Source organism: Pteropus alecto, unplaced genomic scaffold (genome assembly GCF_000325575.1).
Source record: "Pteropus alecto unplaced genomic scaffold, ASM32557v1 scaffold22, whole genome shotgun sequence".
NCBI lineage: Eukaryota > Metazoa > Chordata > Mammalia > Chiroptera > Pteropodidae > Pteropus > Pteropus alecto.
The window spans coordinates 18,202,024-18,224,766 of record NW_006434839.1 but is presented as its reverse complement, the minus strand read 5'-3'; the positions used below and the strand labels follow the sequence as shown (position 1 = coordinate 18,224,766).

The 22,743-nt window shown below is 37.4% G+C and overlaps 1 protein-coding gene across 1 annotated transcript in view; it reads right to left on the bottom strand.

Moving 5' to 3' along the window:
* CTTNBP2 (cortactin binding protein 2) overlaps nucleotides 1-22,743 on the bottom strand; it is a 229,946-nt gene that overhangs the window by 42,137 nt on the left and 165,066 nt on the right. The window contains 5 exon segments of the mRNA XM_025045859.1: nucleotides 2,889-3,006; nucleotides 11,372-11,626; nucleotides 15,655-15,805; nucleotides 17,739-17,838; nucleotides 19,216-19,419. Coding sequence (XP_024901627.1) covers nucleotides 2,889-3,006; nucleotides 11,372-11,626; nucleotides 15,655-15,805; nucleotides 17,739-17,838; nucleotides 19,216-19,419 — 828 coding nt within the window.

Below are 22,743 nucleotides of genomic sequence, written 5' to 3'. Positions count from 1 at the left end.
AATTCTCAAGTTCTTTAAAAAATCTGAGACCCTGAATTCTCCATATTGCCCTTTCTCATCTTCATTGATAATGTCAACAAAAAGGCACATTATAGAACCTTGACATATATAAAAGAAGCCCTAGGCATGAGCCTACAGGGGCTGGGCAGGGCTGCTGAGGACAGGACATTGTGGACATCACCCACAGTGGCAGGTAACAGACACACAGCTGTATAGGTCAGTGTGCTCACGATAGTGGTTTCAGAGTCACACAACCTTGCTCTGAGCCTCAGGGTCAGCCTTCTATTAGCTCTGTGTACTTGCTAAATTGCTCTGATCCTTCTATACCTCAACTACTTCTATAAAATGGAAGGAATATTCAATCGAGTTGTTATGAAAAGTCAGTGAACTCATGTTTGGAATGGATTTAACACACTGTTACATGGTAAGTACTAGTAAGAATTTTATAAATGGCAAACAATGCAGTAGAAGCTTGTAAAATGATCTTTCTAACCTATCTGTGACAGCAAATGACAGATGCCCCACTGAGGTGGGAAGCATTCTCATGCACTTCTGTTCTTATGAATTGAATTATATGCTTATTAAGAGTCTCTTATGGTTATTCCCAAATATTCTATGTCTGTTAACTCATTACTACAATTAAATTAAATATTCTATAAACTGATGAAATTAGTTACTATTCTTATGAAAACTATGTTGAACACTTTTTAGAGAGACTAAATAAAGGGGTTGCTAATGAGGCACTGATGAGACTATTACATAAAATTAGAAAAAAATTTATCTCTAGACAGATACTGTCTTTAGTTTGCTTCACGAATATGTTTAAATCTTCAAACACTAGAAATCATAGATTTCATAAGTCATTAAAGATGTGGATTGTTCAAACAGGAAGGGTATATGGAACTTCAATCAGTAGAACCAAACTAAAATGAAGACTTCCACCTAGAAGTGGGTGAAAGAATTACTTTGTGTTTTAAAATGTTTAAAAATGTATACTTTTATGTATCCCCTTCTTAAACTTTTCCCAACTAACTAGTGGATTATTTTATTTCCTGGCAATTCTCAGTCCTCGTCTTACTCATCACCAGCGTCTAGCACAACTGATGTCTCTGCTCTCTTCACTCCTACTGGATTTCCTCATACCTCACTGGTCACTCGTCAATGCTGTTCCTTTGCTGGTCTCAGATTTCTTAATAATAGAGTGCTGCAAAGCTCATTTCTCTTATTCTTTCTACCTATGTTCACTTCCTTAGTGATTTCATCTAGTGCCATGACTTTAAATATCATCTATAGACTGCAGACTCTCAGATTTACATATGCAGCTCATATTCATCTCAAGAATTTTTGCTGACTTGACGTCTCCACATAGTCCTAACAGACATCTCAAACTCATACACTCAAAACCGAACTCCTGATCTTCACTAGCAAAATCTGCTTTACCCACAACCCTCCCCTTGACAGGTAACAGCAACTCCATCCTGCCTGTTGCTCAGGCCGAACACCTGGAGGTATCCACAAATCCCCTTTTTCTCACACTTCACTTTCAATCCATCAGGAAGTTCTGTTGGCTCTACCTTCAGCTATATCCAGAATGAAACCACTCCTCACACTTTACTGGCTATAATCCTAGATTCAGCCAGCATTACTGTCTTTTACCTGGATTACTATATTAATGACCTAACAAATCCCCTGCTTCTACCTGTGACTTCTTATAGCCTATGTTCAACAGAGCAGCCACTAAGACTCTTAAAATATACAACAGATCCTGTCACTCTCCTCCACTCAAACACTGACATGGCTCCTCCAAGTCCCTCCGATGGCTACAAATCCCAAAAAGATTGTTCCCCTACACATCCCATGCTGGAACTTCTCTGACATGTATTCCTACTTCTCTCCCCTCGCTCATTAACCCAGTCACCCTGCCCTCCTTGCAAGTCCTCAGACACACCAGCTGTGCCCCTGCCTCAGGGCCTCTGTCCACTTGATGTTCTGCCTGGAAAGCTCTAACCTGAGATACCTATGTAGCTGCCCTCCTCACCTCCTGCAAGGGTTTGCTTAGATGTCTTATCAGTGAGACTACCTTGTCCATCATTTTAAAAACAGAAACTCTTAAACCTATTTTAAAAACTCCCACCCAATCCCCCTTAGTCTTTTCCATAGTACATATTACCATCTCACATGCCATGGAATTAATTATTTCTTATGTTTATTGTTCATTTTGTTTCTTAATATCAGAATATAAAGTTGAATTTACTGATACAGCTGGCTGATTGAATGGATTGGATGATAATCCCGATAAGAAGTCATACTATTTTATATAATCTAGCACTCCATATTCATAAATCCATAAGTGAACCTTTCATAAAATGTGCTGAGTAGCATATATTCCTAGAGCTGGAAGGAACTGAGAAGGTGACCGATTATTTTCACAGACAGGCAGGCAACCAGACGTAGAGAGGAAAAAACGACCTATCTAGGTTCCTACAACCAGCTAATGGCCAAGTATCCAGTCGTGACTTCTTACGTCCTGCTATTCTCAAGTCCACAGAGACAACCCATGTCAGAAGAAAAGAGCAGTAATTACTTAGAATGCTATCCTCGGTCAGTAAAATACAAGGAAGATTTCGTGTTATTTGAATAGCAATTCTGCAAAAAGTCATTCTAAATGGAAAAAATTACTAGATTTATAATCAATAGTTTTTTTGTTTGTTTGTTTGTTTGTTTGGTGTGTGTGTGTGTGTGTGTGTGTGTTTGGTAATAGCCAGAATTCAAAGAAGGCTAAGAAGAGAATGAAAAAACTGTAGTTGTATTAATATTTTTTCCCTTCGTCTCAGAGGCCCACGCATTGTGGATGAGGGATGAACAGTGAAACTGTGAAAGGCACTCACTCAGATTCTCCAGCAGGTGCTTGCAGTCGTCTGTGGCGACATCATGTGCAGTCCGATCACACTTATCTCTCTTTTCAGGCTCCAGCCCTGCATGTCTACACAAGATTTCTAGGCAGTTCTGCAAAGACAAGAGCTGTATTACATCACCTCCAAATTAATAAACTTTGAGCTAAAACCCAAAGGGAAAAGTCAGTGGCCTATAGCAAGCAAATCAGGAATTCTCAACTAGAAATCTGACTTCAATTCCAGCAACCCAAAGGAACAGATTATTTTAAACAAGCTTCAAATTGAAAGGCTAAGAGGGCTTCATTTAAATGCGACTCATAGGGTCAAAACTGCTCCACAGAACCTCCCAGGTTTCAGGAGAAAAATATTAGCTTACTAAGGACTCAGTTTGCAGAGTGACATTAGGAAAGACATTGACTTCAATATCCTTTTATGGTAACCTGGCATATAAAGCACAAAGACTTTTGCTACAAGTAGATGTTACTTGCTTTCTTCTAGACTATGAACTTCTTTCCTGTTCATGTAAAATGCAGGAAAACATTTTAACAATTCTGTCCCAGAGTCCTCATAAGCACTTTTATACTTGAGATATTACGCTGTCCTGTTTTTTTAATTTAAAATATATAAAGACCATATGGGGGGTTGATTTTTAGAAAAACATTCTCAATATATTAAAGTTAAGTTCTCTCTCTTTTCCGGCTTTATCCTTCTTCTGTGCTGTTTAAGGAATCTTCACTTAAAAAATAGTAATAACCTATGAACTGAAAAGTCTTATTTTCCAAAAAAATTTCAAACCAAAGTAGAAATAAAACAGTATACAGGCAAACATTTTCTAATAAATAATTGCCCGGTATGATATTATATCAGGATATTTACTGAAGAACTCTGTTATATCTACTTTGACCTCTATAGGATTTGTTTACTGATTTTCCACAAGAACAAACACAAAACTGGATAGAGCAGAAACCAAAGGAACTAACAATCCAAATAAGCAATGTCCTTTTCATCAACTCTCCAAAGACAAACGCGCGTGCATGACCACACGTGCCCGCACACACACACAGAGGCTTTAGGCTGACCTTCACTTCTGACAACATAGCAAACTAGGCAGTCGGACAGCCTTCCCCACCATTGCTACAAAATACCCTTTTTCTGTTTGGCAAAACATAGTTTTTTTTTTTTTTTATGTAAATATTTTATTGAAGTATAATATCCACATAGAAAAGTACACAAATAAGTATACAGCTTGAAGAATGTTGTGTAAGGAGCACTTTGGAAGCCTCCGTTTCCATCACTACCCATCCCTACTCCCCCACAGGTATGCGCTACTCTGATTTCTAATCAGAGTAGAAATCTACTCTGATTTCTAATCAGAGACTGGTGAGCCTGTTTAAGAACTTTATATCGATGGAATCACACTGCAGGTACGCTTTTCTATTTGGCTTCTTTCGTTAAACATAAAGTCTATAAAATTCATCCATGTCTTGGGTGCAGTCGCAGTTCATCTTTTTTTGTTTGTTCTTTTTCAAATTACTGTGGCGTATCCCATGATGTAAATACACCACAATTTATTCATCTATTCTCTTGTTGATGGATATTTGTGTTCTATTACGAGCATTCTGGTACAGGTCCTTTGGGGTACATGTGTAGTTACTTCTGTTGAGTACACGTACCAGAGCTGGCCCGCTGGGTCCCAGGGTGTGCACATGTTCTACCAGAATATACTGTAAAGGGCTTTCAAAAGAGACTATACCAATCTGCAGTCCCACCAGGAGAACGTGTGAGTTCCAGGAGTTTCAAATTGTCCCCAAAACATACTTTAAATATAACCATAGGTTTACAAGGAAGTACAGGAAATCCCTAAGGGCCAGAAAGAAAAACAAAGAGAAAGCTGAAACCACCGATTAAGTGAAATTTGAACAGGAAGCCAGTGCTGGTTTGAAGGCAAAGCTGACATAGACTCATTTCGGATGCTGTGGGGATGGGAGACCAGGCCTTGGGACCCACAAAATGGAGGAGCTGAACCTGAAACAGAGGACTCCTGGGAAAAGAAATCTGCCTGCCTGCAAAGGGAATCTGCAGGACAGCTGCTGCTCACCGCCCCTGCTCAGGTTAGAGGGGTCGCCTCTATAATTGAAATCAAAATCTGGCTTTCGTGGGTCTGGGATTCGGATTTAAATCACTAAGCCCACAAATTAACTGAAAGCAAAGTCAAACATATAAATAACAATTCTTATCAAATTGTTATTATTAATTTGTATAAAACTAGTAAATGCATAAAATAGTTAATGAGAAATTCAGAAATGCCGATTTAGAGATTAACTCTAATAAGAGTATTACGTAGAATGTAGTCTGAGCATTAAACTTTGTGAATTCCCAGGTAAGAGATAAAAACACTATATTATGTAAATTGGTACTTGCGGCAAAAGCAGGGAAGAGCCAAAACGAACCTGGATTACAATCCTGACAATATAAATGATTTTATCTATATCTTTTGGTAAATCACTTAACATTTTTCTGCTTCAGTTTCATGTTTCGAATATCTATGTTTCATAGGGTTGTTATATGACTTACATGAAAAGATGCATGAAGAGCTCTTATATTCTCGGCACTTACTAAACTCTCAATATTTATTAGCTGCTGTTATTATAATCAACATAATCAAATGAAAAACAGCCTAAATATTCAGTTAAGTGGTAATGTACTACAGCACATTAATAAATGTCACCGATCTCAATAAAATTCTAGGTGATGTTACTTCAAATTACAAACAGGAAATGACAAAAGATGCAACCCAAATCTGCAAGATTCTTTAATTTCTAATCCTCAAAGTATCCTATATCTAATTTTTATTACACTTAGGTAGGTCAATGGACAATAACATAAGCAGTGGCTTTCTCTTTAAGGAAGCATGAAATGTCAGAAGAATAGCAGAATAACGCAAATCCAAATGCCCCTACCAGTTGTGGATTCTACAGTGCCACGCCGGGCTCAGTGGGGAAGAGAGATGAAAAGTTTAATCAACTGACACTTAACAACAACAGCTGCAATTATTTGAGTGCAGACTAAGTGCTAGGCTCAGTCCCAACACTTTACAAGTACCTAGTGCTCATCCGTCCTCACGACTTTATGAAAGAGCTACAAAGCACCTCTGTGCCAGGCACTATGTTACAGCCGAGGGTTGTTGATGGATAAGGTAACAGTTCTGATTCTCAGGGAGAAACGCAAAGTATAGTGAAGAGTTAGACATGGGGAAAATGTGCACAGAAAGGGGGCTGTTGAAATCATAAGTAAAGTTCTACTACATGGAGGTGGAGGAAAGAATCTAAGCTCCCTCCTTAATGCGTGGGATTGTGTGAAGAAAATAAATGCTGTGATGCCAGTCGCTGCTTCTGGAAATGGGTTTCCTCTGTATCCAAGTGATACAGAGTAAAGGGTCTAGATGAATGAGTTCAAGCCAAAGTCCTCTTAGTTACCATACAGATATTTCTGTAATAAGAGACTTAAAAAGCAGTGGCTTAGGCTTCAGCTTTCACTTCCATTCATATCCCATTTGTCAGGACTAAGGCAGGTGGCCATAGTTAGCTGCAATGGAGGATGGAGAAGGTAAGTCTTTATTTTGGGTGGTCATGGGCCCCACTGAAAACTGAAGGATCCATTATTCCAGAGGAAAGGTAGAAGAGATGTTAAAGACCCAATGATCCATCTCTACTATGGTCCTTTAAGGACAGCTGAGAAAGTCTCAGTGCCAAAAGGACCAAGTAGAAACCAAAGACCTAGACCTAGACCTAGAGATAAATTAAAGTCAAAGCAGAACTGAGAGTTTGAGATCAGGCAGAAGGAACAAAAGGAAAGCAGTCTGCAAATGCACGGGAGGTAAGATCCAGTGCAGGCGCTGGGAAGCTGGAGTGTGGATATACCCACTGGCAGGGAAGATGCAGGCTGTTAAAACGGGAAATAATGGCATAAGCAAAAAAGGTACATTTAGGGGTAAGTGACCAAAAATGCAGATGGCTGGATTCAGCTCTGAAGGGCTGAAAGCTGAAGAGTTTGGACACTTTTCTACAGGCATGAGGGCATGCGCAGGAGGAATGTGCTCAGTTCTGAAAACCAACTGGTACAACTAAAAGATGTATTGGAAAGGAAGAGGGTGACAGGAAGGAGGCCAGTTAAAAAAAGAACTGTGGTAATAGTCCATTTACTCACTGATTCAACAACCATTTAGTACTTTTGGGCCAGAGGCTCTGCTGGGCTCAGCATATACAAAGATGGAAAAGTGATTTTTTTGGAGGCAGAAAGGGAGATAGGCATGCAAACAATTGGAGTTTTAAAATACAAACTCTCTAAGTGAAGTGTGAAGAGGTACCCTGGGAATATCTAACTCCTGGAAGCCAAGACTGAAGCGGAGATGTTTTCCAGGCAGGGAAGGGTCAGGATAGAAGAAGAGGCCATTTGAGGTAATGGGAACAGCAGATGGAAAGGCAGGGAGAGAGGAGAGAGTGTAGGATTCTGCACGGCAGCCAGCAGTGCACGGTTAGAGCACAGAATGCATTACGGAAGAAGACGGGCAGTGTGCCTGTGGATGCAGACTGAGGCCAGATCAGGAAAGGACTTGTCTCTCATGACAAAGTCACTTAGTGTGGAAGTGACAGAGCCTTGCAAAAACGTTAAGCAGGTAAATGACATGACCAAGTCCCCCTGTCAGAAAGGCTCCCCCCATGGCAGAGTAGAGGATCTAGAGAGGCTGGATGAGGAGACTGGTGGGGCCTGCACAAGTTCAGACAGATGATGAGGACTCCCCCAGGACAATGCTCCTGGGATGTGGAGGAGGCACCATAATCAAAATTCATTCATAAAAGAATGAAATGACTACGGCCATGCTACCCTAAACATGCCCGATCCTGTCTGATCTTGGAAGCTAAGCAGGGTTGGGCCTGGTTAGTACTTGGGGAGGGAGGGAGGGAGGAAGGAAGGAAGGGTTTTATCAATCAATTTAATTCATTACGTTAGGAAAGTGGAGCAAGTAAAAACAAATGCCAGGTGATGGTTTTGGAGTTTTGGATTCAGAGAAGAACTAGAGATATGGCAGGGTGGCTAAGGAGCATAAACATGGGGGCCCAAGGAGGCACCCAATTGGAGCTGTTTGGTGGAAGCAAAAATGAATACGGTCATCAACACGGTTACCATATGATTGTCTAAACTGGGACATTTTTATGAGTAAAAAGCCGGCATTGTTAATAATTACACTGGGTGACAGGCATCAACAAAGTCCGTATTGGGCAGACTGGGAAGTCTGCTCCTTTAGTTATCAAGAGATGTCCTGTGAGCTGTGGGCTCCCTGTAGGAACATTTCTGGATGGATTTGGAAAATGGTTAGGCAGGGATAGAGGTAAGAGTTTAAATCTCGGTAGACTGTATTCTGGGGATCAGTAAGATCATCCAAGAAAGAAAGTACAGAGTAAGAGGGGAAAAGGATCAAAACCCAGATCTATAAAAGGTTTTAGTGGAAAACACTAGAAAGTCCATGTATTTTTTCAGAAAACTGGTCTTCACAACTTAGTTGTAAATGGATTCCCTCTCTGGAGAACCATATTAGCCAGAATATAAATATTGTATTAGGCAAATGATGCAAAAATATTTTCTAATAACTTTGACTAGGAAGGAAGGCAGCATGGTATAGCTGAAGAGTAATGAAATCAGGCAATCTGGGCTTCATTTCCAACTTCTATCTATTATCCCTCCAGGGTTTAAATGCCCTCATAATCATAATAATCATAAAATGAAGAGGTTAGACTGGAAGATTAAGTATCTACTCCAAAGCTAAAAAAAAAGACATTATTTTAATTTATTATTTTACTGAGCCGTGTATGAATATCGTCAGTCATGCTCGCTTTTTAAAATCACTCTTTTCTCGTTCGAAATTCATCTTATGGTTCTTAAAGTAAGAGAATACAGGGAGAGTCATATTCTATGTGAGAAAGGTCACAGTTCCCTTTACTCAACAATGGCAGAGCATCCATATTTACCAGGGGCCTGAGAACCTGTGAAGATGCCATGCACGATTATAAAAAGCATCAGGACTAATAAGGCGTTTATAATTAAGGAGCTGAGCTGCAACACAAGCAACCTACACTGCAGGGTGACTCACCCTGGGGAGCAGAGCAGGTTCCTCTCTCTACCTCTCAGGAGAGCTTCATGAGCTGAATATTCAGATCAGTCATGCTCAGGTTTCGCTTTTTTTTTTTTTTTTTTGCCTCCAGATTGAGCACATGTGCACCCACTCCTGTCAGTAACACCTTGCATTACATTCAGAGATTTTCTTTAGGGGGTGGAGGCAGGTTGAAAACTACCCCTTCCATGCCCCTTTCTATCATCAAATGAGATTCACCATCTTAGATTAACTGTATATTTTCAAACTTCCCATCTTTGTGTCCTAAAAAATGTTATATCCAATGCTATTACATTCCATTCAAATCAATACATAATACATCAAGTTCACAGAATTTCTGTAGTTTATTTTTGTTGTCATTGTTGTTGTTAAAGGGTAAACTGGGGGAAAAAAACTACTGCTAACAAACAATACCTCCACATTAAACTGAATCATGCCTCATTCTCACTTTTTTTCAAACCAAAGTCCAAAATGAACAGCTTCTGCTCTAGATGACAATAACAGGAAGTTACCCAACCAGGAGCTTCAGATGCACATTTTTAGCTATTCCCAGATGTCTCCATCTGGATGAACATATCATAGCACTTAAACTCAGCCTGTCTAAACCCACATTCTATCTTCTTGATCACAATGACGCCTCTTCTCTATCTGGGAACAATCACTGTTATCCTACTTAACTCACTCATTTTCCATATCTAATCTGTCTTCGGTCCTCGGACATTTCTAGTCAGTAGTAACACTTATTATTTCTACCACTCTCATCATCTTTCACCCAGTCTCTCTCCCTGACACCCAGTTTTTCATAACCCCAAATCTTCTAAAGGTTATTGCTAACTTAATCAATTCAAATAGAGAACTGATTATTTTGCTCCTTTGTGCAAACCTTTCAATGGCTTTATTCTCACTAGTAAATAAAGACTAAACTGCTTACTGTGTCACTGCAGGCTCAGGCCACACTATGAGACTCCCAGTCTCATCTTATCGCTCACTACTCCTCACTGGCACAGTTGGGGCTGTCATTCACCTGCTCCTTCCACTCTGCTCCTACTGCTTCCTCCCTCTAAACTGCGCTTTCTCCCAGAGATGATGGCAAAGCCAATCTGCTCTCTGAGGCACTGAATTATTTCTATCTCCTCTAACATGAGCCATTTCTGAGCCCAACATCCCCCCAACTCTGCATTCTAAAATATGTGCATTCTCTCCCTTTTTTTCCATAAAAATAAAAATGTGCATTTTTATTCTGTTCCAACCACACCTACGACACTTTCTTTCATTTTTTTTCATGCTTTTCTTATCTTCCAGTTGTCTTGCACCCCACACCCTCGCCACCGGACTAGAAGTTACCTAATGGCATAAATGATCCCTGCAAATGTTGGTATACACAGTGCCCTGTGCTCAGGAGCTTCCTAAGCTTGCTAAGGTATATTATTTCCAAAGTGACTGAAATAGAAAAAGAAGCATAAGTAAATGGCCCATGGTATTATTTCCTTAATAATCAGAATCTTTTTCAATTCTAACAAATAAGCGAAATCCAAAACTCCCTCTACCCATAGGACAGCGCAGGTAGGGCATCATGAGGCAGTCCACCGGGGAGGGCATGCATCCAAATCCTGGGCCTCCCTCTAACCAGTAGCATGGCCTTGGTACTGAAACAAACAATCTAGCCAACTAAATCAAACCAAACATTTTCTCCTAATTTTAGATGAGATAAAATGTCCAAAATTACTCCCACATTTCTTGTTAACAAATTCCAAATATAATTTTTTAATGAAAAATCTCATATTTTTTCAATTACAGTTGAAAATCATATTATTTTATATTAGCTTTAGGTGTACAGCATAGTGGGTAGACATTTATATAATTTACGAAGTGATTCCCCCACAATTAGTCTAGTACCCACCTGGCACTATACATAGTTATTACAATATTATTGATCTACATTCTCTATGCTGTACTTTACATCCCCGTGACTACTGTGTAACTGCCAATTTCTACTTCTTAATCCCTTCACCTTTTTCACCCAAACCCCCAACCCCCTTCCTATCTGGCAACCATCAGTTTGTTCTCTGTGTCTATGAGTCTGTTTCTGTTTTGTTTGTTCATTTATTTTGTTTAGATTCCACATAAGTCTCATATATTCTTGACTATAAATACCTGCTGGACAGAAAAAAGCCAGTTCATACTGGTAGGTAACCATCTTCTGCAATGGCGTCATTAGTGTCCTATTATTCAACTCAGTCAACAGCAGACATCTTTGCCACCCATCAAACTGGCATAGCATACTGAGGTCAGCTGCTACCAGACACACCTTAAAACCCTTTGAAGCAGCAATATGGGCAGCAGTCCAGCCTTCTCTGTCGGCATGGTTAATGAGGTCTGCAGGAACGAAAGGCTCGGCTGTGCCTTCAGGACTCTCCTTTCCTCCATCCAAGTCAAAGACATCTGACCCGGGCTCTTCTTCATGCAAAGAGCTTCTACGAGCTGGTGCTCTATGGTACATGAGAAGCTTGAGGCTGTCTACATTACCAGTGTCTACAGCTGCGTGAATTGGTGTCCAGCCATCCTGAAAATAAAATAACCGGGGGAAACGGCTAATTACAACTTTAATATTGAGAACAGTGTTACCTAAAGCTCACCTCTAAATGTTCTTGGGCATGGACCACTGAGCTGGGAAAAGCAGGTATCCCAGTCCTGAATATCACTAATGAGCTGAGTCAAGTTCTCCAACCTCTGTCAATTAGTATATTTTCTATTACTATGACTCATTCATTATGTTGTAAGAATTTCCACTTAACAGTTAACCATTTGGAGTGCTCAGGTCAGTTACCAAGCATTATATATAAAAAACAAAATCTCAATTTGACACTACAAAAGAGAATGAACTTTAGCATAAAGAGATTTTTTTTAAATGTATATCTAACTATAGTGTTTTTAGTAATATACCAAATGAATGCTATTATAAGCCAGTTTTACTGACAGGGCAGAGTTCTAACCCTACTGATCTTAAAATTTTATGCCAATGATTCCAGATGGATAGACTCTAGGTAATAAGGAAAAGGTCGACATACGGGAAAAACAAAGTCATTTCAAGGGATGCCCGAGAGCCTCTACAGAGTGTTCTGTGATTGTAGGCGGATACTGATACATGCAAGCTTAGAGAATGTTCCAACTAAAATGATTGGGCCCATTCTCTAGAATATGTTACCCCGAAGCCTCTATCATCCACTTAGCTGGTTTCTAAAGCAGATTCAACTCTTTTCTACGGCAATGGCTCTCAGGAGTGGTCGCCAGATCACCAGCTTTACCATCACCAGGGAATGCATTAGAAATGCAAATTCTTGAACCTCACTCCAGACCTACAGAATCAGAAACCCATGCATGGGGCCCAGCAATCTGTGTTTTAACAAGCCCTGCAGGTGATCCTGGTGCACTAATGTTTGACGAGCACTATTCTAAGTAAAATCTTGGTTTCCTCTAGAGTCTCACATTTTTTTATGTAGAGATGATCTGTCTGCCTTCCACTCAGGTAGACTTTCATAAAAAAACTGAGCATTATTTTGGTGATTTGTGTTTTGACTTCATATTACTTTCCTACCTTTATTTTCCCTTTGGCATGGTTTTTTTTTTTTTCAGGTGGTATTTCAAATTGCTATTCTACATATATTTCAGTGAGCTTCAGCACTTAAAAAAAAACAATGGGATAAAAGACAAGCAGAAACCTACACAATAAATGATAACAATGTACATTTAGACTGAGTCGTCTGATCATTTGCTAAAGCTGTCCCTGGATAATGTGGCTTTTTCTCTGGTTCTGTACTTCATAACAAAGAAGTTGACTTGGCTGAGACACGACCATTGTTGGGCAGTAACTGGAATATACATATGGAATATACATAGTCCTCGGGTGGGCTCCAGCCACATAAAGCATTTCATGGCTTGTTCCTTGTTGGGCTGACACCTTTACTTGGGTATCAGCCTTACGCAGGCACCAGAGTATAAGTGCTCTTAACCTTCCCTAATTTATATGACAAAGGTCATGAGGTGTTCCTAAGAAAAACTTTGAATCTTCATTCTCCTCTAATTTCTTATTAAAAGTCACAAGTAATAATATTCCCTTAAGATCCTCTATCAATTATACTTTTTCTCTGTACTTCTAGTGATATTGTTCAGCTCATCAACAACTAGCTTGAGAGCATGAATTTCTGTTCTTCTACTTACAAGATGTGACAAATTCTTATGTTGCACTATTTTTCATTCACCTTAGTGATGTAAAATTCATTTTTCATATGTAAGGTAGAACTTCATAATGAAATCTGTGTGACAGCACAGATTTCTTAAATATATAAACACAAATAAATATAACATGACTTTCTCAAAATTTCAAAACAATAGTTTTATTTATTTATTTATTTATTTATTTATTTATTTTTTAAAAGCTCTAGCAATAGGACTCAGTGGAAAATGTTTATACCTAGCTTATATTATATCCATGGTTATGCCTTTAATTGTTGGTTCTCCTTTGGTAAATTAAGAAACCCAGGACCTAAGAGTGACCTGTAAAATAGATAATGCATCTTTTTATCGTAGGAAATTTTAAGGATATTTCCGTGAAATGGATGCCTAGTATATTCAATTTTCTATTTACAGAAGAGATCCAGGGTACAGATAACCTTCAGAAACTATTATGTCTACACTTTTCTTTCATCAGGAATATGCTGGAGGGTGGTTATGATTGCAACTTTAACATTCTTGGGAGCTGCTATACAAAAATAAAATAATGCTGGAGCCCAGTGAAGAGTGGATCGTGGTGCAAGCCCCTTCACTCCTCCAGCCCTGGGATGGGCCTCCTTTGGAGAAATGCATGTCAGCGTACACAGAGATGATTTCTTTGTCTTCAAATGTATTGCAATAGTCAATGAAGACAAATTTGGAAAGGTTAATTGGGAAATTTTACTTCAAATGCACTTCTACAAGGCTACGCGAGAAGTATTGCCCAAGACTTCATCAGTTTCTAAATCTCTGACTTTACCTGTGTGGCTGCTACAGTAAATATCAGAACTGTGCAGGGTGAAGGCAACAGCTATATCAGTGTGTCTGATTCCACAGTGGATTTCCACGTACAGTTTTTCAAGTTCTGAGCCAAATTAGACAGTGACCTTGAACTCTGTGAGATACCGTACACTATCAGCAATAACAAACAATGGTCCTATGTTAGAGAGTGAGCATCAATAACTCTTCTCTAAGTGCTGGCAATGGGCACCAAATCATCAGAAAAATCCCTTCGTTTACACATTACTACCCAGTACTACTATTGATGCTGATGATGCTGATGACCACGCTGACACCTAACATTTCTTGACTGTTTATAATTCCCAGGTGCTGTACCAATTATTTTTTATATATAGGCTCATTTTTTTTAATGCCCCCAATAGTGGGTACTATTTTAAGCCACATTTTGTAAAGGGGTCAACCAAGGCACAGGGAAATAAGATAATTTGCCCAAGTTCACACAGCACTGTGAAGGTCAGTTTCAAGCCACAAGGTCTGATTTTGGGGCCTAATCTCTCAGCCATTACGCAATACATTTTCTTTCTATCATTGTCATAGCCACTGCCAAGTTTCCACTTCTACAGTTTTTTTATAAAATATATAACGTACCTTGAAAACACATCCAGAATTGGACCATTTTCTCTCACTCACCCCTCGACCCTGATCCGAACTCTTACTTCTTCCCTGGATTAAAACAACAGATTCCTGACAGAATTCCTTGTATCTCTTCCGCCCCGCCTACCGTTTATTTTCATCCTTGTAGCCAGAGTGATTCTTATAAAAATGAGTCAGTCCATATTCTTGTTCTGTTCAAAACCCTCCAAAGGCACCCCGTCTCACCCCAAACTCTCGCCATGGCCCACAAAGCCCTTCACGGCTGGCCTCCACTACCTCATAGCTGGCTTCCGCCGCACTGAAGTGCACGGAGAGTGCCACCGCTCCCCCCGCACCTGAGGCCTCTGCACTTCCAGTCCCTCGGGCCTAGCACACCACTCTCCTTGTCTCTTCCTGACCTGGGCCCTTGCTTCCTTCAGGTCTTGGCTCAATTGTCACATTTTTACTGAAGATTTCTCTGATCAATTTCTATAAAGTAACCCTGCCCCAGGTACTCCCATCTCTCAAACAGCTAACTAGCAGCTATTCATTTATTTGTTTACTGCCCCCTTACATCCCCCAAAATTGAGATATAACATCCATGTCTCTCTAGTCCTTAGGACAGCTGGTGCTCAGGAAATATTCGTTGAATGAATAAAAACTTAAACCTCCATTATCTCCCCTAATTTTGAAGAGTCAGCACAGCATACTGGTATTCATTTTCCTATTTTACAGGTGACTAATCTGAGGTTCTAAGGATAAAGAGCTGGTTAGACTAACAGGCAAGGCTTTTCACAGGGACTTAAACAGAAGACAGACACTGCCCTTATCCAATATCCTAAAAGCAAAACAAAACAAAGCAATCTCTATTTTTAACATATTTTTCTAGCTGTAGCATTTGTAGACACATTGCAAATTATAAAACGAAGCCCCCCAAATGGTACTCACTCTGGTTTTTACACTTCGGTCAGTTCCAGTTTCCAACAAGAGTTTAATACATTCTTTATTTCCATTTTTACAGGCCAGGTATAGAGGTGTCTGTCCTCCATCAGCAGCGTGATTAATGTTAGCATCATATGTGATTAATAATTCTACACACCTAAACACAAGACTATAATTAATTACATAAAAACTGGATTTGATTTCTGAAGTATCACCTGACCAGAAAATAATGCTAAAGCAATTCTGCATCTCTATATACATCAAATATATATATATATATTATTGTGGGTCTTATATGGGTACTGTTTGTTAACAAGGCTAGACAATATATTTTAATCACAAATTTAATTACTTCCATGAATTTAAAACAGCTAAAACTTGGTTTATGACACTTCTCTGTAACCAACTTGTAAAACTGGAGTCCTTGGGATATGTTTCACTTATTGGGATGAATGATTTAACTGTGCTTGATATATATATTATTTCAAAATAGTTTGAACTTTGAGAAAAAACAGGCTGCTGAGTCATTCTGAGATTCTTCACTTGAGAAAATAATTATAAATAGTGCAGACAGCAGGGCACCATGTGCCTCCGCTATAAAAGGCAGCACGGAGACAGAGAAAGAGGTTGCTTGGGGAGAAAAGACAGCAGAGGCTGTCCTTTCTCCTGAAGGGGTTCTAGTTTCTGAGGGAAAAGACCCAGCTAAGCAGAAGCTCTTTGACCTGAGAATCAAGACAGAAAGAAATGAGGTAAACTCAGTTTTAAAGCACTTAGTAACTAGCTAAACACCTTGAGTTTGTAGAATTAGACGAGAATAAACTTAGAAAGAGAATTAAATCATAATGAAATTATGAAACAATTAACATAATCTTCATTTTTTTACTTCTGATGCATGTTTTCTCTTGGCTTTCCCTGGCAACATGTGGTTTATATGTATTTTAAAAATAAGTTACATATGATATGTGCATGTATCACATACACATTTAAATTAATCAACCCCCAGCATTCTTCCTTTTTGTAAAGCTATTTATGCCTCCATTCCTATGACTGTCCCATACTATCCAAGCGAATGCTCTACAGATTGCTTGGTGACAGTATGGGTAAAAGAATAGTCCCGAAGAAGAAATCCCTCTTAGAGGACTCAGGACACATGTAAAAAATAATAGCAAAACTAGTTGTCTACGGTCCTCAATAATAAATTCAAGGTGATGACACGCAGAAAAAAATAGGTAATGCTGTACTTTAAGAATGCAATTTGAATTTTTAAAAATTTGCATTTGTAATTGATAAGATTAGAATAAACCTTAAAACAAATATTTCAAGAATTCTGAAATTTGTTAAAGAACATTTCTATCAAGATAGTTAGATAAAAAGTTGAAAACAGCTTGCAATTCCTGCAACCTGAGTTATCAGCACAGGCAGAGAAAATAACTTAGCTACATTCTATTTCAATAAAATATGACTCAATTTTAAAATCATTACTATGTTCAACTGCCTTAGTAAAGTACAGAAATCACTGCTAAAGTTATGTCTATTTTAACTGGCAGGCTCTTTTGGTTTTGTGCTCTAGTTTCAGTATACAAAGTTTCTGCTTTAATTTTTTAATTAAAACAAGATAATTGGGATTTAAAACTGAAAAAATTGCCACTAGTAAATTAAGATTGTTACACAATATAATTCTGTGCTTTACTTTTAGTGCTATCTTAAGTAAAAAAGTTTCTTTGTGTTGGGATGGTGGAAAATAGTAAACAATAAAGTCTAATAGTCCATTATATCTCCACATACATGTTGATATACTATTGATAGATTATCTTCTTCAGAATCAAGATCATTTACATGAGGTTTGGACATAGCAAATTTCTCTTTTTAACTACCTTCACATACAACTCTTTACCAATTATTAAGAAGAGCAAATTTAGGATCTTACTTTTGTGTTTAAATTCTCAAAGATATTTAGTGAATTTATTTGCCGGTGGATTTTAAGCACTAGTTTACACATTCAAGAAGAACTAAAATATGTGCACAAAATATAAAGAGGCTCTTTTCATACAAAAAAGAAAAGAAAGAAAGAAATTAAGAGTATCACCTACTTGAAATGTCCCTGAGCAGCTGCAGCACACAAGGGTGTGAAGCCATTTTTATCAGCAGCATCAACTTGGGCTTCTGCATTCAGCAGTAATCTCACACAGTCTGTGGATTTTAATAGAAAGTCATTTTAATTCTCCATTTATATAGTGAGCCAAATTCTATACAGGCTGTAGATAGATATTAAACCCAAAGGACCTCTCCCATGCACTGACAACTTTATCATGGTGTATGTGAGACCGCACAGACGATTTTACAGGGAAAGCAACCTCTTTTCCTGAAGCTTGCAGTACCCCAGATTCACCATCTAAGATGATTCTTTTAGTGCTTTGGGAAGAGTGAGTTGCTAATGAGTGAAAGAATTGTCATGTGTCAGAAAATGCTTTACCAGATTTTTCTACCAGACTATATCAGAAAATGTTACTGGATAGAGAACCAAATCCATTTACCAAATTGAAACACCATTCTTTATATTTAAATAGATGTTTTATTTAATCTTTAAAATGATTTTGTATGGTTGTCATCCTACACTTAACTCCATGAATGAGGGTAATTGAGAACCCATAAAAAGTCATCTGACTCAGGCATAAATATTACCTAGACTTTATGCTCATGTTATTTACTAGATTTTTCTCTATATAAAAGAAAATTACTATGGTAATTGGCTTTTGAAGTAAAGAATTCCGAAGTACTTTTAAAATAATGAGCTATCTTCTTAGCTCACTAGAATCTTGCATTAAGTCCTCTTGAACACCGTAAAGCTCTGAAGACTTTTAAGGAAGCCACATTATCTGAATTAATCGACAACCATATAGCTTCCATATGCAATGCTATTTAACTCTGCATTTGCAGTCAAGTCACCTCTTTCTTTGTTATCTTATATTTTGGTATATTTGACTATAGGATTTTCATTTAAGCAACAAAAATATTTCCAGACTTCACCAATATGTTGTTTACAGTTGTACAACTTCTTAGTTCTTTTTAAAAAATCCAATTCACTATAAATGGTTCCAACTGCAGAACAATTTCAGACCTATGACCTTTCCTAACGACTAAAACTTTCCCTTTCTGTAACACCTGCTAAAGTTCAGATGCTTTGACTTTCACTCACATCAGATATTTCTAACAGACAAATTAGGGCATTTTGTCCTGACTGTAGTGATTACAGATGGAGAGCTTTATTCTAAAATGTGCTTTATAGTTACTAGACCAACGATTTCTACATATACATTTCATTGTGCATAAAATGATGACTTTTTGTAGGTGCCATATGATTTTACACTTACAGAACTGTACAATCTGGAATTTTTTAAATGTTTATGAAATCTTTAAATCATATTTAAAAATTATCTACTACTATCTGTAAGGGAAAATTAAAATCAAAATGAACCTTTAGTTTATGACAATGATTACAAGTGCTTTTGACTACTCATCCTTTTGCAAGAGAGGAGTATAATGAGGTAAGATTATCACCATCCTTACCTGTATGTCCATTCTTAGCAGCAGAATACAAGGCAGAATGGCCATCTTCACAGGAGTAATTAATGTCCAGTCCTTCTTCATTAAGCAGCATTGATAATAACGTGACATTTCCCTGGGCAGCAGCTTGCTGAAGAAGGGTGGGCCTGCCAGCCAGGGGGGCAGGACCACCACTCATTAGCAAAGGGGTTAGGGAGGGTGACCAGCCTGTGGGTTAAAGTGACCCTCGTTAGAAGAGTAGGAGCAAGACAAGTGACAGACATTACTCACTCCTTTCTGAATTACGCACAGACACATAGAAGATTATGTAGTTTCTAACATTATTGATCTGTTAATATTTACTTAGCACAAATCTGGACTGTTATTTTAACCTTGTATTTGCTAATTAACATACATGGTAACAAATTATTTTTAGTCGTCAGTCTTGCACAGATAAGGGTTAAAGTGCAGGTTGGTTTTAGAAACTAGGATGGCTGTCTCGTTTTAAAAGTTCCGATTCCTCTACAGGGTTTCAAAAACAATTTGAATTTTAAAATTACATATAGATTTCCTCAATTTCCATAATGACTTGAAAATGTGAACTAATAATATCTTTAGTTATAAGAAATAATTGTAAGAAATAGAGATTTTCCTTTTTCAACATTGTGTCCAAAGTACTTAATTATGAACTTTACTTAAACCATTAAGATGGACCAAATACTGTCAAGGAATCTGCTTACATTCCTTGAATTCCCTTAATGGAGAATAAAAATAATGGGGGAACCAAGTACTATTCAATATCTAGAGCTAATAGAAGCAGAACATATATAATTGGATCTAAAATATACCAGCACAAATAATCAATACACAATTTTGAATACTGTATCGTCTGGCCATCTTTACAACATGTGTTCCAGAAACTTTTAATAAGACAACAAAACATGACACTCTACATATAGTTTTAATATATAATCATAAGTTATCATAGTTAGATCTTTCTCATCAGTATTTAGCTGCTTTAGAAGAGAATCTGTTAAGTGTGTGAAGTCGGTTGCATATAGCATGGAAAACTTTCTGAATTCTTCTTTGATCAAAAAGCTGTAAAAACAGTAAAGTAAAAATGTTTAATGTGACATACAGGTATTTTGTGCATTTTAGTCTTAAATACAATTAACTTGCAAAATACGTCATTTTATTTTCTTCCTTATGGGGTCCCAAATATCTCCAAGCAATGTCAGTGCGCATATGGGGGTGCACGTGTGCACATAATCACTTCCTGGGGTACACTTTCTACATCCATCTGGTAATATTTCCTGTAGTAACATACAATCGATGGATCTTTTACATTATCTGAACATTAGTATCAGGATAATATTCTAGGTATATTGGTATTATATTAATATGTATGTAATATTCAATTCTTATAACTGAATCTTAAGTTATTGGCCTTAAATTATTTTAATAAATATAAAAAGGGTCCAGTATTTTTAAAATACTGAAAATCAAAGGATTTTCAGTATTTTAAAAATTCTTTGTAAAAAGCAGTTTATACAAATTAAACTAGAACTGCTTACTAAAAGCTGGGTATTATATCTTCATAAATGAATTTATTTGGGTCCATGAATAATTTATTGCTTTCACTGTTAGACTGCAATGCCATACAAAATTCAAATGGTCGTAAAATTAAATATTTATCTAAACTTTATGATATTTTCCCATTGATACTCATTAGCTCTTCTTACAAAAGTAGTATTTTTACTTCATACTTACAAGAAGGCTCCTCTCTGGTACATTTTACCTTTTGTATTTTCTTAAAAACAAACAAAAAACAAGCCCACAAAAATTAAATCAGTACTTATCAGAAATGGATGATTAACAGAAATTATAAACAATAAGGTATGAAACCTTGACTGCAAAGCAAACACAAAGGCAATATGAAGGGGTTGCACTGTGGTCCTCTGTGGAACAGGAAGGAATGTGGTTCTTACTGTAATTCTTTCTTTCTTTCCTTCCTTCCTTTCCTTTCTTTTTTCCTTTCCTTTCTCCTTTCCTTTCCTTCCCTCCCTCCCTCTCTCCTTCCCTTCCTTTTCTTTCTTTCTCTCTCCCTACTTCCCTCCCTCCCCCACCATCTCTATTTCCCTCTACCTCATCCAAAAGCTCTTGGTTATTGATAGCCTTTTAAGACTATCAACAGGTATATATTAAATGGTTTGCTCTTCTTTGGGGCTTTCTTTTTTTTTTCAATACTATTGTAGGTTCGAGGGACAATTGAAATATATTTTAACTGCTTTATATGGAAATATTCAATTATGGATATCATTTTCTGGGAAACCCTATTTTTAATACAAAGCTATCTAAAAGGAAATGTTTTATTAAAAAATTTTCTCAATCTTTAGGCCACTTAGTCTTATAATTCTGTTACACAAAACTACAGAACATATATCAATTTTCTCATTTTCTTAGAGGTTTGCAACATATTTTAAATCTTTTACAAAGAAAAGAGGCTGTATAAATGCCAAGTATTCGTAAAGTTTCAATAAATTTTTTGTCTCTACTATCATTTCCAATTTCCTCTAGCACAGACAAACTTATTTTAATACATTCTCCTATAAGAACAGAAAAAAATAAAAACTTTACCATGAGAATCTATTATTCATTTGAAATTTCCAACAATGATAAAAATGATATTTAGTTGACTGGTTAAGCAATGTTAAGTAATGACAGAATAGACCTGCAGTCACACAGCTTCTTTAATGATGTTAGAAAAAGGTCATTCAGCTCTGAAGTGTCATATGCAAACAGTAAAGGTGAGCGTCTCACAGAAAGTGCAGTGATGAAGGGAACAGATAGAACGTGCATGGCAGAAGGAAGAGTTGAGAACAGCTTCCGGCATCAGCTTCAGAGTGTGGAGAAGGTTAATGTCATAGCTCAGATCGGTCTCATTTTCTGATTTAGCTTTTAAGCCAATCATACATGGAGAATAATTTTTAAAATATATGTTTAAATACAGAAAAAAGTCTGAACCAAATTAAGTAAAATGTATCAAAAAAAAAAAATCAGAAAAAATTTCCAAGGGTATGGAAAATCAGTTGCCTGGGGTGATTTCTGGTTTAGGCTTCAATTCTTCTAACAACAAAAATGTGTTCATTTGACAAGTTTAAGAGGAACAAGAAAATCTAATTTATTTAGAATTGTAAATGTTATTTAAAAATTTAGCATTTGGCCATAAAAACTGCTAAAAGGCAGTAATTTACAACACAATTCATTTAAATAGTATCTTTTGTCACTGCGATCTTCTCAGTGCTTTATAATTGTTTATCATAATATAAACAGACATAGAAACACAGAATTTTAGAATTTGCAAGATCATGAGATCTAGTGGTTCTCCAAGGAATGAGATGTAGTGAACTGTTGTTTGAGAAATTCAAGGGGCAAGTTTAATAGATCTTTTTGTTTTGGAACTATTGTTACTTTTTTGGTTCAATGTTTTCATTTTTAGCTAGAAAAGCTACTGGCTCAGAGAAGATCTGCTCTTTAAGATGATACCTACAT